Source organism: Pristis pectinata, chromosome 7, assembly GCF_009764475.1.
Source record: "Pristis pectinata isolate sPriPec2 chromosome 7, sPriPec2.1.pri, whole genome shotgun sequence".
Classification (NCBI taxonomy): domain Eukaryota; kingdom Metazoa; phylum Chordata; class Chondrichthyes; order Rhinopristiformes; family Pristidae; genus Pristis; species Pristis pectinata.
Window position 1 is genome coordinate 22,325,317 of NC_067411.1, and position 17,873 is coordinate 22,343,189.

At 40.1% G+C, this 17,873-nt stretch overlaps 1 protein-coding gene across 2 annotated transcripts; it reads left to right on the forward strand.

Moving 5' to 3' along the window:
• Positions 1-1,752: 1,752 nt before the first annotated feature.
• Positions 1,753-12,300, forward strand: LOC127572748 (uncharacterized). Of its 2 annotated transcripts, XM_052020335.1 has the most exons (6): positions 1,753-1,848; positions 2,049-2,200; positions 4,184-4,352; positions 6,636-6,710; positions 8,105-8,240; positions 11,912-12,300. In XM_052020335.1, exons 1-6 carry the CDS (start codon positions 1,788-1,790, stop codon positions 12,180-12,182), a joined length of 864 nt encoding a protein of 287 aa, XP_051876295.1. In that variant the 5' UTR covers positions 1,753-1,787; the 3' UTR covers positions 12,183-12,300. The 2 variants fall into 2 exon arrangements, with proteins under 2 accessions (XP_051876295.1, XP_051876296.1); XM_052020336.1 differs by lacking the exon at positions 6,636-6,710.
• The last annotated feature ends 5,573 nt before the right edge of the window (positions 12,301-17,873 follow it).

The following is a 17,873-nucleotide window of genomic DNA, read 5'->3' on the forward strand; positions in this document are numbered from 1 at the left end:
CTTGTTTTTCTAAAACAACACTTAAATATTGTGAATGTATGATTTGTAACCCCCTTTCCTCATTACAATTTCAGTTTGATTCCTTCTGAATTAAGTTTATAAACATCATAGTATAGCTTGCACTCACAAGTCGTACCATATTAGCATCAATTTTTCTTTTGCATACCCCTTATGTGGTGAGTTCAGGGTTTTTAAAGTTTCAGCCCCAATTTGAAATGGCAGGAGCACCTTGGGGCCTTTGCTAACATGTCCCTTGTGCCTCACTAGGCAGGTGGGCTGTGCCACTTAGTTGTGGACAGCTCTTTGCTCTGGAAGACCACCACTGTCACCAGATGTTTGAATTGTGTTGATAGACCCTCAGAATGCAGGTAATGAAGTCTTGAAAACTTCTCTTAAAGCTTTAAGGTGGAACACAGTTATGCATAGATTGGGGTAGACGTGATGTCAGTTTGGAAGTGTGGGGAAACCCCTCCTGTGTTAAGGATCTAATCCTTCAGTGGCTCAGATATCCAACCAGTTCTACTTGGAAATGACAAAATACTGCAGAGGCTGATATCTGAAACAAAAACTCAGCCACTCAAACAGCATCTGTGGAGGCAAAGCTGTACAAAAGTTGAGCTGAAACCTTCTTCCCAGGTCTTCCCATCCCCATCCATACAACACTAGATAGATGTACACATGCCTAATAAAGTTATCCCTACTTGCCTAGTGTGATGGACAGTTTAAAAAAAAGTTGTTTAGGGTTACAATGGGATCTAGATCAACTGGGAAGGTGGGCAAAGGAATGGCAATTGGAATTTAACTCAAGTGTTGCATTTTGGGAAGTTAAACCAGGGCAGGGCATACACTTTGAATGACAGGGCCCTGGGGAGTGCAGTTGAACAGAGACTTAAGGGTACAGGTACATTGTTTCCTGAAAATAGTAACACAGGTAGACAAGATGGTGAAGAAGATATATGCCACACTTGCATTCATCAAACAGGGCACTGAGTCCAAGAGTTGGGAGTATCATATCATAGCTCTACAAGAACATTGGTGAGATCACACCTGGAATATTGTGTGTACTTCTGATCAATGTACTGATTAAGTCATAGAGGGTGCAGAAAAGATTCACATGGATGTTGCTGGGACTGGAGGGCTTGAGTTATAAGGAGAGACTGGATAGGACTGTTTTCCCTGGAGTGAAGGAGGCTGAGGGGTGATCTTGTAGATGTTTATAAAATAATGGGCAAAGATAGGATGTAACCACAGCCTTTTTTCCCAGGGTGGGGTGAATTTAAAACTAGAGGGCATGGATTTAAGGTGAGAGGGGAAAGATTTAAAGGGGACCTGAGAATCAACTTTTTCACACAAAGGGTGGTGGGTATATGGAACCAGCTGCCGGAGGAAGTGGTAGCGGCGGAAACAATTGCAACATTTAAAAGGCATTTAGCTAGGTTCATGGATATGGGACTCGCTCAGGAAAGCACCTTGGTCAGCATGGATGAGGTGAGCCGAAGCGCCTTTTTCCGTACTGTATAACTCTATGGTTTATGCCTGTGCTAGGCAACTTCCAGTTAAATCCCAATGCAGCTTAGCAACCACGTGAAACAAACGCCGAAATTTGAGCTCATCCTGGATCTCCGGTTTATATATATATTAGAAATCCGGTTCACTTGACTGAAACGTTTGTGAATTACGTTTCCTCGGATGGACTTTGAGACTTGGGATTGAACACAGCAGAGGTCATGGTGTCAGGATAGATTCCGGCTTCACTGAACGCACGTATCGACAGCAATCCGCAAGCGATGTCTCGACCGTTCGGCAACCGGAAAAAGAAGGTGACATTTGGAGGGCAACTAATTTACCGTGAGTTACCACACACATCCTAACACTGGCCTGGAGACAGGCTACGACTGCCGCTCATTGGTGGATGGGACTGTTGGTTTTTCCTGCTGCAATTCCCACTTTACTCGCTGAATTTTCTTTGTGTATTGATCTGCTGACAATGACAAAAATCTGTCCCTATAGCGTCACTTTATAATCTTTCTCATATCCCTTAACATAAGGTGAAGCGGCGGGGGAAAGCGCTCATCGCCATCGCAATGTAATTCGGTCCCACTTCGCTCTCCTTGTCAAAGAACTGAAGTTATCTTCTCCTTTTTATCGGGCTTTGAAGGAGAAGGGTATCTTAACCACCGAGCAAGTGGGGCAGATTGAGGTAGGATTATATTGGGATTGGTTTTTCTTGCTCCATTGAACTTTGGGTCCTTGAGACGCGAACCTATCTCGGTCATTGCACAAGCGGACGCCCCTCGGTGACTTTATCCACTGACTTTCCCGTGTGGGGGATCAGCCCCACTGGTGACTCTGGTACAGGGAATATCCCAAATCCCAGCAAATGGGAATCTGTTAGTTACATTGCAACCCCTCGCTTTGCACCTCTGTTATTCTCCACAATGACGCACTTTTAACTCTGATTATTTTCTACTTTGCAAATCATTTTCACGGTAGTGTTGCTTCTAATTTCTCCCTTAGGATTTTATTTACTTTTGGAGGGGTGTGGGCGTCACTGGAAAGACCAGCATTTATTGCCCTTGAGAAAGTGGCGACCAGCTGCCTTCTTGAACCACTGCAGTCCTTCCTGTGAAGGTGCTCCCACAGTACTGCTGGATGGGGGCTCCAGGATTCATGACCCATGATGATGAAGGATCAGTAATGTATTTTAAAATCAGAATGGTGTGAGGCTTGGAGGGGAACCTGCAGGTGGTGGTACTAACAGATGCCCTGCTGCCCCCTTGTTCTTCCTGATGGTAGAGATCAGGGGATTGTGTGTTGCTGTTGGAGAAGCACAGGTGAGTAACTCCGATATGCTGTAGATGTTACACACTGCAGTCATGGTGTAATGGCAGTGGAGGGTACGAACATTTAGAGAGGTGGATGGGGTCAAGCAGGTTGCTCTGTCCCCAGTGGCATCAAGTGACTGGGATATTGTTGGAGCCACGATCATCCAAGCAAGTGGAGAACATTCTATCGTTCTCATGACTTGTGCCTCATAGATTGCAGAAAGGCTTTGTGGTGTCAGGAGGTGAGTCACTCACCACAGGATATTCAGTTTCTGACCTGCTCTTGGAGCAAGTATTGTCAGTGGCTGGTCCAGCTGAATTTCAAGATGTGATGTTGGGGGAATGGTAATGCCATTAAATGCAAAGGGTATGTGTTTAGAGTCTTTTTAGAGATGATCATTGCTTGGCCCTGCCTTAATGTTCACTAGTCTTGCTGCAGGCAGACATGGCTGCTTCATTTATTGAGGAATTGCCAATGGAATTGAACATTGTGCAATCCTCAGTGAATAGCCACACTTCTGCCCTTATAATGGAAGGAAGGTAATTTATTAAGCAGTTTAAGATGGTTGGGTCTAGGATGGTGCCCTGAGAAATTCTTGCAGTGGTTCTGTGGCTGACATGGTTGACTTCCCAAAGCCATCTTCATTTGTGTGGGGTATGAATTGAACCACTAGAGCGTTTTCGGCTTGTTATCCATTGACTTAAGCATTAATGGGCTCCTTGATGCAACACTCAGTCAAACACTGCCCTGATGTCCAGGGCTGTCACTCTCATCTCACCTCTAGGATTTAGTTCTCTAGAACCAAGGCTATGATGAGGTGTGGAGCGGGGGTGATCCTGATGAAACAGAAAATGGGCATCAGTGAACAGGTTTTTCATGCAAACACAAGAGATTCTGGAGATGCTGGAATCTGGAGCAACACACACAAAATGCTGGAGGAACTCAGCAGGTCAAGCAACATTTATGGAGGGAAATAAACAGTCACGTTTCGGATTGAGACCCTTCATCAGAAATCAGGTTTTTCATGCTGCTTGATTCTAAAATTATACTTATTCTCTAAAGCTTCATTTGACTGGGAATGAGGTGCTAATTTTTCAGGTCTTCCTAACTTTGGAACTTTTTTTTACTCCTCTGAGATCATTGATTTGCAATTGTGAAACAGCCAAATGCAAGCGATTGGCTGCAAGAAAAGACTTGGTGGACCAGACAGGATTGTGTCATTCATTTCAGATTTTCTAATATCAAATGTTATTGTGCAAGTCTGTGTAATGTACAGCTGGAAATATTATGAACATGGCTTTAAATTAAAACTTAAGAGGTCAAACAAACTAAAACTGGTAATTGGTAATCCATACAGTTAGAGAGCTTGCCAGACCTGAAGGTGGCCAAACTGCTTGAGATTGTTAGAAATGCTGATAGCCACGTGTTCAAGTCATTTTGCAGTGTTCTGGGTGAGATGGGATATTGGTACCTAGCGCAGACTCTTCAAACGGCCACTGAAGAAAAGGAATGGATATCTTCTACAGGTAAAGGACAAAGTGAATTGAAATGGATTCTTCAAATTTTGGTGTATGTATTTTGGTGTGACAATAGTCCAATTTGAAAATATTCTATCCCAGTAATCTTTTAAAGACTCACAATTGTTTTCCCAAACGGAATATGCATTCCATCAGTGAATTTTGATTTATAATTATTTTGGGTATGAATCGTTTTATTTTTATAAATCCTGGTTACTGTTTTTCAAGATAAGCTAACCAGTGTTTAAATAGAACTTCAAGTATAAAAAAATTAAGTTTCTTCTTTCTACCCATTGCATCACTTTAACCTGATTTAATGGTGTAGAAGAGTTTTTGTTGTCTTGGATAAATTTTCCAATGCTAGTGGATAATTAAAATCAAAATGTCAGGATTCAATTTACCCACATATTTCATGTTAAGATTTTTTTCTTTTACCCAAAATGACACACTCTTCATGTCTTTATAAATCAAATTCAAGCAGTAAGCGTACTTTTGAACCAGAGGTGAATGTCTGCTTCCTAAATCAAATACTTTTACAATGAGTTGCAACCCATCCATTACTATTAGTGATGGGGTGTTCATCCTCAACAAGTCTTAATCTATTTATGAATAAAACCACTTGCACTCACTATTACAAAAAAACAAAATGCTGGAAGAACTTGTTCCAGATTCTGAGTTCTGGATTTCAGCATCTGCAGTCTCTTTTGTCTTGCACTATTATTTTGGATGCCCACTTCTAAATAATCATTCAAAAAGATGAGCAATAGCAAGTTAATAATGTAATAATAACTTACAATATGGTAATTAAGTTGCGGGGAAAGGGATAAGGCAACTTCCTTCTCACCCAGTGATGACCAACAAATGAAAACCAAATATCTGTAGATGCTGGAAACCTGAAATAAAAACTGAAAATGGTGGAAATACTCAGCAGGTCAGGCAGTATGTCTGGATAGAGAAACTGGTTGAAGATCCTCATCGGAACTGGGAAAACAAGTTAATTTTAAGTTGCAGAGAGGGTGGGGGAGGGATGGATAAGACAAAGAAATATCTGGGGCCAATGTTGCTGTGGTGATGAATTGTTAATGGGGCAGTTAGAGGGTGACAAAGTTGTGTGATGTGTTGCAAGTAGCAGGTCAGGGTATGCTAACTGACAGTGTAAAAAGCAGATGACTTACAGAAAAAAAAATGGCCAGTTCTGATATTGCCGCAGCAAGTGAATTATTGAAAGTTGGAGAATTCATCCAGAGAATTGAGTTCAGAAGGATGGAAGATGAGGTGCTGTTCCTCAAGCTTGTGTTGGGCCTTATCCTTTCAGTCTGCAGGAGCGACCCTGAGCTTCCTATTGCCTGCCACTTTAATTTTTCATCCTACTCACACTCTGACATATTTGTCAATGGCCTCCTATGTTGTTATAACAAGGCCATTTTTGTTGTAAATCATCCATCTGTGATATTGGCTAAGTTTTTCTTCTCTCCATTAATACACTCTGACCTGCTATTTGCAACACATCGCACTTCTTTCTCATCCTGTAACCACCCCATTAACTAGCCATCCTCAGAGCAAGCCTGGCCCCAATCTATCACAGAGAATATTTTTGATAATTCCCCCTCTGTCATATCTATTCCTCCCCCATCCTGTGTACAACCTCAAAACCAACTTCTTGTCTCTCTTTTCCAGTTCTAATGAGGAGTCTTTGACCTGAAATGTCGACCATTTCTCCTTCCACACTTACTGCCTGACCTGCTGAGTGTTACCAGCATTCCTGATTTTATTTCTTCGTCTGGGCTCAGTGAGAGAAAAATCTTTTGAAAATCCTGAAACATAAGGCAAAAAAAAAGAATGGCATAAGCCGGAGAAATGAAATAAAGCCAAATATTGGAACTATCCGGCAACCAGTGAGAATATGTGAGGAGAAAACTCTGTTTGTGATGTTTCATGTGGTTCCTTCATCAGCTAAAAGGTAAACAGGTACACACTAAAATATTAACACCTAGTTTTATTTTCTCGTTACATATACTGACTGCAATCCCAATATTTTCATTTTGAAAAGGAAGTTAATTGAAAGTTACACATCATTAGCTAAGCACCTCATCAGATGTTTCTGTGAATACAAAATGGCAAACTTGCACACAGCCAGTAGGCTTCCACAAATTTCAGACTTTGATTTAAACAGCTCATCTTTGTCTACCTGAATTTCTTTCCTGGTTTTGCTTTCTTTTAAAGATTTTACTTTGTAAGCTACATCATCTACCCAACATTCTATTAATATTTTTATTTTGGTATGGAATCAAGGTGGCTCCAGGCCAACACACTCAACAATGCAAGACTGGAACTCAGTAAAGCTCAGTCATTCAATCCCTGAGCCAGGTTGGTTATCCAATACTTCAGGAAATTATACTGCTTGACTCAACAGTGAACCTTGAGGCTGTAAATCTAGGAAGGATGGGATTTGCCTGAAGGCGAGGTTGGATCTGGTTTTCCTTAAGTGTCGGGTTAGGGTGAGTAAAGCTAGAACGTGGCTGCAAACTGCTAAGAGGTTAATTCTGCCCAAGAGAGAGACCAGGTTTTACGGCCCAACAAGTGGTTTGGGTCAAATAGCCTCATCTTAGAGTGGAGGAAGGTGCTATGTTTTAGACTGAAAAGCTGTTAGAAGAAACAAATGCTTATGAAGAGGAAATTGCAGATAAACTTGAAAGGATTGTACTATCTAGAATGTTAAACCTGATCTTTTCTACTTTATACCAGCAAAAGCAAGTAATACATGAGAAATAGAAATTACATTGGTTGGCAATGTAAATAGCGAGATTGCATGTGTAGAGGGCTAAACAATAATCAGAAAAGATAAAAATTATATGCTTTTGCATTTAACGTGTGATTTTAAATAAGTTGGTATACAGGGACATCCCAGGTTGCGAATGACCTGGCCTAGGGAAATCCGACTTTCGCAAATTCTCCTATGGATTTTTAAAGCATTTTTCAAGCTAGTAATAATAAAAATAAAAATATGTTTCATCTTATTCATTAATGACAGGATACAGTTTATATTTCCATTAGTTTAATTATGGGTAGTGTTAGGGTGATTATTCAATGTAATGAAAGAATTATAGCAAGTGTAAGTAGACTAATAATATGGGTTACTATAGAAAACGGATGTTTCTGACTTACGGAGAAATCGACTCATGGAGAGTTCTCGGGATTGGAACCCTCACATAACCCAGGCACTGGCTGTAGGATTTGTGCACACATTTCGAAACTTATGAACTTTATATTTTCTTTTATAAAATTGTAAGCTTCTTATGCTTTTCTTACATGATATAATTAACAAAGAAATAAATCAGCATCAGAAACTTAGACTTTTATAAAAGTAAGTTTATTTATGAAATGTACTTTCTATGACACAAAGAGAGGCTATTTAGCCCATCAAGTTATTGCTGGCTCCCTAAAGGGCAATGTCATCAGTTTCATTCCTCGTAATTCCCTGTAACCTATTCTTTGCCCCACAATTGCGCTCCCCCCCACCCTCCATTCTCCTGCTACCATCTACACTAGAGATAACGTACAGAAGCTAGCGAATGTATCGGCCTATTTTTGGGATGTGGGAGGAGACCAGAGCACTAGGGGGAAATTCATGCAGTCACAGGGAGAATGGTGAGGGAAACATTTTGGTAGATAATAGGAATTGTTTTTATTTACACTGTTTTATCCACAACTGCTTGCACTTGAGTATGCTGACTGTGTATTAATTTCATTTTACCTTGTAGGATGCATTTGTAGAAATGATAAACAGACCTTGAAAGAAATATTTCTCCTTTCCAAAGAAGCCAATAAAAATCTAAAAGAAGACAACCTGGAGTTAGGTCAAAAGGTGGGACTTATGAGGGAAGAATATTTACAAAGGTAAGTCAGAAATACAAGTTATTTTCAAAATGTGAAGGTAGACGACTTAAGTTTAAGTATGTGAGCTAGAAGGTACAAGCAGGTGGAGTAAATATCGGAATATGTGAGGCTATTCAATGTGTTAGTGAGAACAGAAGAATTTTTTTTTAAATGGTGAGAAGCTAGTAAAGGGCTGTGGTAGAGGGATCCTGGCATGCTGGTCATGAGACTCAGGAAGTAAACTTGCTGATACCACAAGCAATCAGGAGGCAAATGGTATGTTAGTCTTCATTGCAAGTAGGATAAGAATATAAAACTACAGTAGTCTCGCTGAGATTGTACAGGCTTTCTGAGATCTCTTTGGAAGAACAGTGTGTAATTTTTATTTCTGTATTCAAAAAAAAGATTTACATGCCTTGAAACCAGTGCAGCTTAGGTTCCTAGGATGGGACTGTCTAATGAAGAGAGACTCAAACTGACCAGTACCCACTTGAATAAGTCATTATCATACTGAATGGCAGACCAGGCTCCAATGGCCACATAGCCTACTCATACTTCTGTTTTTCGTGTTCATATAAATACACTCATGCTATATTTCCACATTTAGTGCTATTCTTTGCAATTCCCAACAATGAATTTTCGTCCCAGTGTTAAAGGTAGCAGCAAATTGAAATTGGAAGGCCATAATCCAGACTGCCTCCCAGCTGCAGAGCAACGTCAGAGATTTATTAACATTAGAGTCATAGTGATAGAGCAGAGAAACAGGCCATTTGGCCCATCACATCCATGCCAACCTTTTTGCCCATCTACACTAATCCCATTTGCCTCTATTAGGGCTGTATCCTTCTATGCCTTGCCTTTCTAAGTGTCGATCTAAATGCTCCTTAAACATAGTAATTGTATCTGATTCCTCCACCACCTCCTCTGGCACTACTTTCAAGTTAGCAACCACTGTGCAAAAATGTACCCCTCAGATCCCCTTTAAAACTCCTTTCTCTCACCTTAAACCTGCCATGGGAAAAACGTTTTGACTATCTACTCTGTCTATGCCTCTCATAATCTTCCTTACTTCTATCAGGTCACTCCTCAGTCTCCTTTGCTCAAGGAAAAACAAGCCAAGCCTATCCAATCTCTCCCCATAGCTAATGGCCTCCAATTCTGCCAACATTCTGGTGAATCTCCTCTGCACTCTCTTCAGCGCATCACATCCTTTCTACAGTGTGGTGACCAAAACTGCACACGATACTCCACGTGCGGCCTAACCAGTGTTTTGTAGAGTTGCAACATAATGTCCCAACTCTTATATTCTTTGCCCCAACCTGTGAAGGCAAGCATGCCTTATGCCTTTTTCACCACCCTATCGAACTGTGTTGCCACTTTCAGGGAACTGTGGACTTGGATCTGTAGGCCTCTCTGTTCTTCAGCATTTCCTTAGTACCCAACCATTTACTGTATACGTCCTACCATAACTTGACTTCTCAAAATGCATCAACTTGCACTTGTTGGGATTAAGTTCCATCTGCCAATGCTCTGTCCAACTTTCCATCTGATCTATATCCTGCTGGAGCCTTAGACAACCTTCCTCACTCTCCATAACACCACCAATGTCTGCTTAAAATTGTTCCCTGTGAAACCTGGATGTCCCACATCTGCTTTGTTTAATTGAGCAATGTATCTATCATGAAGGGTCAGCCCAAGAAACTCTTAAAATTGGATTGCAATCCTACATATTTCAAAGGTCCCACTTTGTTCAGTTTCACGATGTTCTGCTTGATTCAGGTAGTTGCCTAGCTGATCCAACGTGTAGCCCTGGGAAATAATGTGTCAGTGCTGACCATGGTGCCGAATTAAACTAATTCACGCATGGTCTATATCCCTCCATTCCCTGCCTGTTCACATGCCTGTCTAAATGCCTCTTAAACATTACTATCATAAACTTGAGTTTTCTCTGGAGTGTCAGAAGCTGAGGCAGACCTGACAGAAGTTTATAAAGTTATGAGAGGCACAGATAGGGTAGACAGTCAGAGTCTGTTTCCCAGGGTAGAAATGTCAAGTATTAGAGGATATGCAGTTACGGTGAGGGGGGAAAAGTTTAAAGGAGATGTGCAGGGCAGGTTTATTAACATAGAGAGCAGTAGAAGCCTGGAATGGGCTGCTAAGGGTAGAGGTGGAAGCAGATATGATAGTGGCATTTAAGAGGCTGTTGGATAGACATACAAGTATGCAGGGATTCGAGGAATATGGATCATGTACAGACAGAAGAGATTTAGATTAATTCAGCATTGAGTTCAGTGCACACATTGTTGGCCCAAAAGCCTGTGCCTGTGCTGTATTGTTCTATGTTCTATAATTCAAGCCTTCTAGTCCCAGCAACATCCTTGTGAATCTTTCCTGCACTCTCTCTAACTTAATCACATCATTCCTATGGTATGGTGACCAGAACTGCACACAATATTCCAAGTGCAGTCTCATAAAAGTCTTTGTGTAGTTGTAACATTACGTCCCATGATGTTGACTTTGGGCATGAGGTTGTTAATGCAGCACCTCTCAACCAGATGTTCTATCTCACTCCTGTACACTGACTCATCACCACTTGTCACAGTTGTAACATGACATCTCAAATCTTGTACTCAATGCCCCAATCAATGAAGGCATGTGTGCCATAAGCCGCCTTTACCATCCTGTCCATCTGTGTTGCCACTTTCAGGGAACTATGTACTTGTATCCTTAGGCCTCTCTGTTCAACAACACTCCTCAGGGCTCTTGTCATTCACTGTGTATGTCCTGTCCTCGTTTAACTTCCCAAAATGCATCACTTTGCACTTGCCTGAGTTAAATTCCATCTGCCATTCCTTCGCCCACTTTCCCAGTTGATCTAAATCCTATGGTAACCTTAGACAACCTTCTTCACTGTCCACTACACCACCAACTTTGGTGTCATCTACAAACTCACTAATCAGGCCACCTACATTCTCGTTAATAATTATTGTTAGTATGTACAACAACAACAGTGGACCCAGCATCAGTTCCTGCAGCACACCACTGGTCACAAGCCACCAATCTGAAAAACAGTTCTCCACTACCAACCGCTGACTCCTTCCACCAAACCAATTTTGTATCCAATAAGCTAGCTCACCCTATGATCTCACCTTCCAGACCAGCCTACCATGTGGGACCTTGTCAAAAGCCTTGCTAAACTCCACGTAGACAATGTCTACCACCCTGCCCTTGTCAATTCTCACGGTCACCGACCACTTCAAAGAAAAAACTGTTATCAAAGTCGTGACACAATTTCCCATGGACAAAGCCATGCTAACTATTTTTAATCAAATGCTGTCTCTCAGAATTCCCTCCAGTAACTTTCCCTCTACTGCTGTAAATGTCAACTTTCTTTACTATCCGTCATCCATCACAAAGGGTCATCCACAAAGCTACTAATCAGGCCATCTACTATCTAATTCCTTTTTGAAAGTCCTGTTTCTTCTACCATTAGTCTTGGGAGATGAACTGAACTCACAAACAAAGAAAATGTAAACAAATTGGGGAAGGAAGAATAATTAATAAAATTGATATTGGTCTAACATTCTTCCCCTTCAATTACCTTTCCCTTTCACAAATGGCAATGTTTAATACTGCACTTACATAATTATGACAAGGCTGTTTTTTGTGACCATATTTAACTTTAACTTCAGATTACAAGTACTTGAAGAAGAATTAGCTTCTGTGACTCGCGAAAGAGATATGAGTGTGAGGGAATGCAATATCACAATCCTAGAAATTCAAGAGCTACAAAATCTCAACCACGAGCTCCAGGAACTAATAATAAAGCTGGAAAATTCTAAACTTAATGCAACACGGAAGTATCCTGGATACAGTGTTGACATGGTCCCTGTACCACCATTGACTGATGGGCAAATAAGTCTGCTGCTTACCTTCAATCAACATGGGCAAATAACTGATTAATATAATGTAACTGCATCGAACACTGATAACCATTGAGCAGCTGCCTGAGCCTGTGACATTAAACATGCAGACTGGTACTTTATTTAAAATGAACAGCTAATTGAAAAATAAATTAAGATCAAACTAGAACCAAGTTTTTCTGTTTAACTGTGTACTCCTGTGTAAATCCTTAACATTAATATTTTTTTCTCATTCAAAAAGCAGCCCAAGTTGTGTGCTGTGGCCTAATCACAGTACTCTCATTTATCTAGTATTTATGCATCCAGAATTCCTGTCCAACAAGACTACTTTGTTTTTTTATGAAAATAGGCTGAAATAATGAATTTTTTAATGCAAAATAAGTGTGAAAAGATATTTTCAGTTCATTTATGTTGATATATAAGGGAAGTGCAGTTGTAGGCTGACTAGCAGCAACATTGTCTTTGAAGATTTGGCATTTCATGTGATGATGAGTACAGTCATTGATTTGACTTATTTTTGCTGTATTCTACATTAATACTATTTAGCCTTAAAATTTAGAATTGCACTGTAAAGCATAGTTCTTTAAAAGGGTAAGGAGATGACATATAGTTAGGCCATTTATTTAAATATTTGTGCAGAGAATACTGATGTTGTTTTCTTCGAGCAGTTCTCATGGAATGGGCAGCCTCTAATGCCCTATGGATGCCAGATGGCTGAGAGTATACTGTGCATTGAATGAATGTACTGATTATTACAATTACACACTAAGATCAAGCTGGTTTATAAATTAGCAAAAATGCACATTTGTTCCCCAAGGGTTGTCAATACATAGTGAAGATGCATCAGTCATTTTTATGATCATTACTATTATAAAAACTGAAAATGCTGAAAATACTCAACAGATCAGGCAGCATGTGCTTCCAGTTGATGCTTTCTCACTTTTCCAGTTCTGATGAAAGGTGAAGTGTGTTTTAATTTGCAGGGGTGAGGGGTTTCATGAACTGAAACTTTCTCTCCGCGGGTGCTGCTTGACCTGCTGAGTATTTCCAACAATTTTCATTTTTATTTCAGATTTTCAGCAACTGCAATTTTTGGTTAACAATAACCATTACCACCTCTGTTTGGCTTTGAAAGTAATGCAGGCATTGTGGTCCCAGTTAATGGAAAGGGGTTTATTCCTTCACTTTACAGTTCCCTTTGCTTACCTTTTAACTATGGGAAAAATAAGTACTAATTCAATTTACCTAACTTACATAGATTTGATACCACCCCCATTCTAGTTGCAGATGCTCAGTAAGGCTCCCTTCTGTAATGTAACGATTCTATGATTCATACACATTAACTTTTATTTTTAGAACTTATATGTCTTCTAGGTGAGCTGTTGAAATGACTGTCACCAAGTGTTGGTTTCTTAACCGTCCAGTCTCATGCTGGCCACCTACCTTCAATAATCATATATTCTGAACCATTATCAGTACTACAAATAGAAATGGAGGATTGGATCATACTTATTAACAAGGTAAAGGAACAATAATTAATTAATCATACAGTTTTTGTCCCATAACTTTCAATTAAAATAAGCGCAGAACATTTTTAAATTTTCAGTGTTGACACTCAAGGTCTGTATTGATGTACCTCAAATTTCTGGAATATAATGGGACTAAACTGAAGTTAGTAACACTGATCTGACAGTAGCTTCAAGTTAGTACTAACAATCCTACAATTAACAGAACAACTAAACAACTGAAAATTTGATGTGGTTAGTTCATTGCAGAATGTCACAACTTACAATAGCAGGGGATGCTAGAAATGAGAAGGACCAGATTGCAGCAAGTGCAATGCTTTAACAGTAAATGCAGAACTTTTGTTTTACTGAATGTAAAATTGGCTAAATTTTAACAAGCTTAAATGCAGCAGAACTTATAGATCCTTTTCAAAGAGTCCCTTTATTCAAACATTTTGGAGATAGTTTACATACTGAGATTTCCAATCGACCTATTTGCCTTGCAGTTAAAACTGAACTGAACAATAATTCTTGAGAATTATTGTTCATTAATTAAGCAACACCAAATTATCTTCATATTTACAACATTCAGGCCATTGAGTTCATGCCAGTCAAAAAGACAGCTGTCTTTACCAGTAGATACCTTCTTCAGAGATTTTTGCTCCCATACAATAGAATAATACAGCACAGGAACAGGCTCCTTGGCCCACCACATCTGCACTGATCATGGAGCCAATCTAAACTAACAATATCCCCTACTTTGTGACAATTGTAATACCCAATTGTCTTGAGCAGGCAAGCTGAGATCAGGTGGAAGCCACAGCATCAATAGCAAGCCCTCCCACCTCTTGAACTCATATGACCTTCTAGATTCCTCTCAAACCCATTTTAGTACCCACAAAAAAAAGACCATGTCACCAATACAATTTTCTAGCTTGCACTTTTGAATCATGTTCCAAGTGAAAATGCTTCATGTTTTTCTATTGGCAATTATTCAATGTGATGTTATGAACATTTGAGTCCACTACTAAATTAATAGTTTTGCCCAAATTTTCTTTTACCAGTCTGCATAGTATGCAACATTGCAATGCCTGATCTGAAAAGGTTTGGAAATTACTGTTTTGCTAGGGTCTTTAGTCTAACCATGTTTTCACAAAACATTTCCCCTGGACACTGGCTGCATGTGTCAAATGTGTAGCTCTCATTGTCTCTGATGGTACTAGATTAAAATGTTCCTTAAAGATTCTCTCAGTGTCACTGTAGGAAGATGCAGTGGAGGTTATGGTATCTCAACCCACCAGTATCTCAAATGTGTCTTCTCTATTACCAGTAACAATATCGCCTTTCTCTTCACACACACTGCAGTGTTTCCCTGTTGCATCCTCTCTAGGACCCTGATAATATTGTTTGCCCTCAGGTACATTTCTACTTGTTTCATGTATGTGACAAATATTGGGGTCCCCTCCAATCTTTCAAGCTCACCAACATGGGATAGCACAGTAGCTTGGTTAGTGAAGCAGCTGCCTCCCAGTACCAACAATCAGGGCTCAATCCTGACCTCTGATGCTGTCTGTGTGGAGTTAGCACATTCTCCGTGACCAAGTGGGTCTATGCCGAATGTTCAGGTTTTCTCTCTCACTCCAGGCTTGCTGATTGATAAGACTTATATATGCCAAATTACTCCTAGAATGCAGTAAATGCAGGTACCATATGTAGGCTACTGGGAAAAGTTAGCGGGGAGAAATAGGATTACTGTGAGCCAACATGGATTTTATGGGTCAAATGGCCTCCTTTAACATTGTAAGGAAATGTGTCCAGTATCTCCACATTTTCCATTATTACTGCTCTACCAAGAGAAGCCCATTCTCTAGTTTTTTTCATTTCTTATCCATCTACTCTGTAAGTAGCAATGTTGTAGACTTAATATTGATGTAGTATCTTTAGATTCTTTTGTGTTGCTACTTGCACCAGAAAATAACAGGAAGTAAAGTTAACAACAGAATACAATTTATTGAAGGCAGTAACTCTCAATTAAACAACTGTGTCTGGCACTACAATGCAGCAAAACCATACCACATGGTACACCCATTTCTTAAAGGTTTACACTTGTATACACTACATTCATGGTGTGGGTTCAGGTCCTTGGGGGCTACGCACCAGCCCTGGGCACCAAATCTACCTACCAGACTTGAACCCAACAGGACCTGACTGGGTTGGGTTGTAGAAGTCTTCAGATTCAGTTTGGTAGTGACCAAGTCAAAATTTGATATTATACCTACAGTCTCTACAAATGACCAACCAGGGTGCCAGCCGCCAGCCTGAGCCTCATCATCTCTTAGAAGGGCTGACTGCAATCTCAAGAAACTCTTCTAAAGAGATGTTACAGGCATGATGGGCTGCAAGGTTCTGTGAATTACTCTCCCTGCCACTGCCTCCCAATTTTACTCTTGGTTTATTTAGGTAGGGGAACAAAGGACCCCCAGACAAAGGGTAGGGTACGGCACTGATTTCTGAGGGTGGTCAAGTAGGAAGAATAACATTCTTCATTTGGGGAAGAGAAATGTTTAGCCTCTGAGATTGAACTGCAACAGCTAGCCTTTTGAATTTTTTTAAAAAAATATTTTTTTCCTGAATGACTTGGAGCTTTAAGAGTTTTAAAAGGCTCAAGAACCAGTAACTGGCAGATCCTGCATTATAATTCTTCTTTCTTTCACTTAGCGAATATCATTTAATGTAGTGCCCAACTTTACAGAAGGTAATTTGGCCCATTGTGCCTGTACTGCTCCCTGCAATTTCCATTGCGTTCAGGCTTTTATGGTTCCATCCACAATGAACTCCACTCAATCTTATTTTGGGAATACAGTGATGGCAACCTAAGAATGGATACAAGACTCGAGGTCTGTTAAGTTTATCAAAAACAAAACTGTAGATGTTCAAAAACTGAAATACAAAACAGCAAATACTGGAAATATTCAGATCAGGCAGCACCTGTGGAGAGAAACAGGGTCAATGTTTCAGGTTGATGACCTTTCATCTGTACAAGGAAATGCAAGAAAACAAGTGGGTTTTAGTTTGCAGAGGATGGGAAGGGCTAAGAGAGTGAAGGGAATGTCTGTAATCAGGTGGTGACTAAGAGAAGATGGATGACAGACATTGGTGGTGCCACCTGGGAGCACATGAAGGCTTGTTAATTGTAGCTAATCTAGTGTAATTGTAGCTGAGGAGGTGCAAGTAGAGCACAACAGAGGCAAACAGAGGAGAAAGAAAATATAATGTGGGAACTGTTATGTACGGAACACAGTAGCAGCTGGAAATCTGAAATAAATGAGGATGCTGGAAATGCACAACAAATCAGACAGCATCTGTGGAGAGAGAAAAGCCAAGCTGACATTTACCTTTCTTCAGATTCAAATTCTGCCCAGAATTCTGTAAACCCAATGTTATGTCCCAAGAGTAACGGTGTGCCTTGACAAAGGATGCACAGAACTGCAGGAAATGCCATTCCATGCATCCTTTCCTGCCATCCACAAACACTCCTACCATAGTCAAACACTTGGTTCTCTCCATCCCTCCCTGCCTCTGTAACTAAAAACACATTTGCTTTCTTACTTTTCTAGCACCAATGAAACAACAGCTTCTCTCTCTGCAGATGCTGCCCAACCTGCTGAGTGCTTCCACGATTTTGTTGTTATTTCTGTAAGTTTATGTAGCATCACTTTTATATTTACCATCTGAATTTTATACTCACAATTAACAGATACAAAATAATTAGGGTTCTCAGTAATAGCCCATGATACAATTAGAAAGTTTACAATAAACAGGCCTTTTTTTCAGTTCTCAGCTCATTTATTAATTCAACTTGTTTTGGAGTATTTATCAGAAGGCATTCAACTGATGCAAACGAACCAAGTCTTTCCTGCAATGGAAAATGCCCTTTCACTGAATAGCAGCACTCTCTAATCCAAGTAATAAAGTTATTTGTAATGTTTTTTTTTTACAAGACACTGTTTTTGTAACACTCCCTGTTCAAAATGTTCTCAGCTTTGAATCAAGTCATTTACTTAGTTCACATCCTAAATTAGAATAGTTGTGAATATCATCAATAAAAACAAAATGATGCACATGTTTAGCAGGTCAGGCAGCATCTGTGGACAGAAACAGACTCAACGTTTCATCAATGAAAGGTCATCAACTTGAAACATTAATTCCCTTTCTCCACAGATGGT

Coding starts and splice junctions, on each gene's coding strand:
- LOC127572748 (XM_052020335.1), top strand. CDS start 1,788: ATGTCTCGACCGTTCGGCAACCGGAAAAAGAAGGTGACATTTGGAGGG. Junction 1,849..2,048: donor TGGAGGGCAACTAATTTACC/GTGAGTTACCAC, acceptor CCTTAACATAAG/GTGAAGCGGCGGGGGAAAGC. Junction 8,241..11,911: donor AGGGAAGAATATTTACAAAG/GTAAGTCAGAAA, acceptor CTTTAACTTCAG/ATTACAAGTACTTGAAGAAG.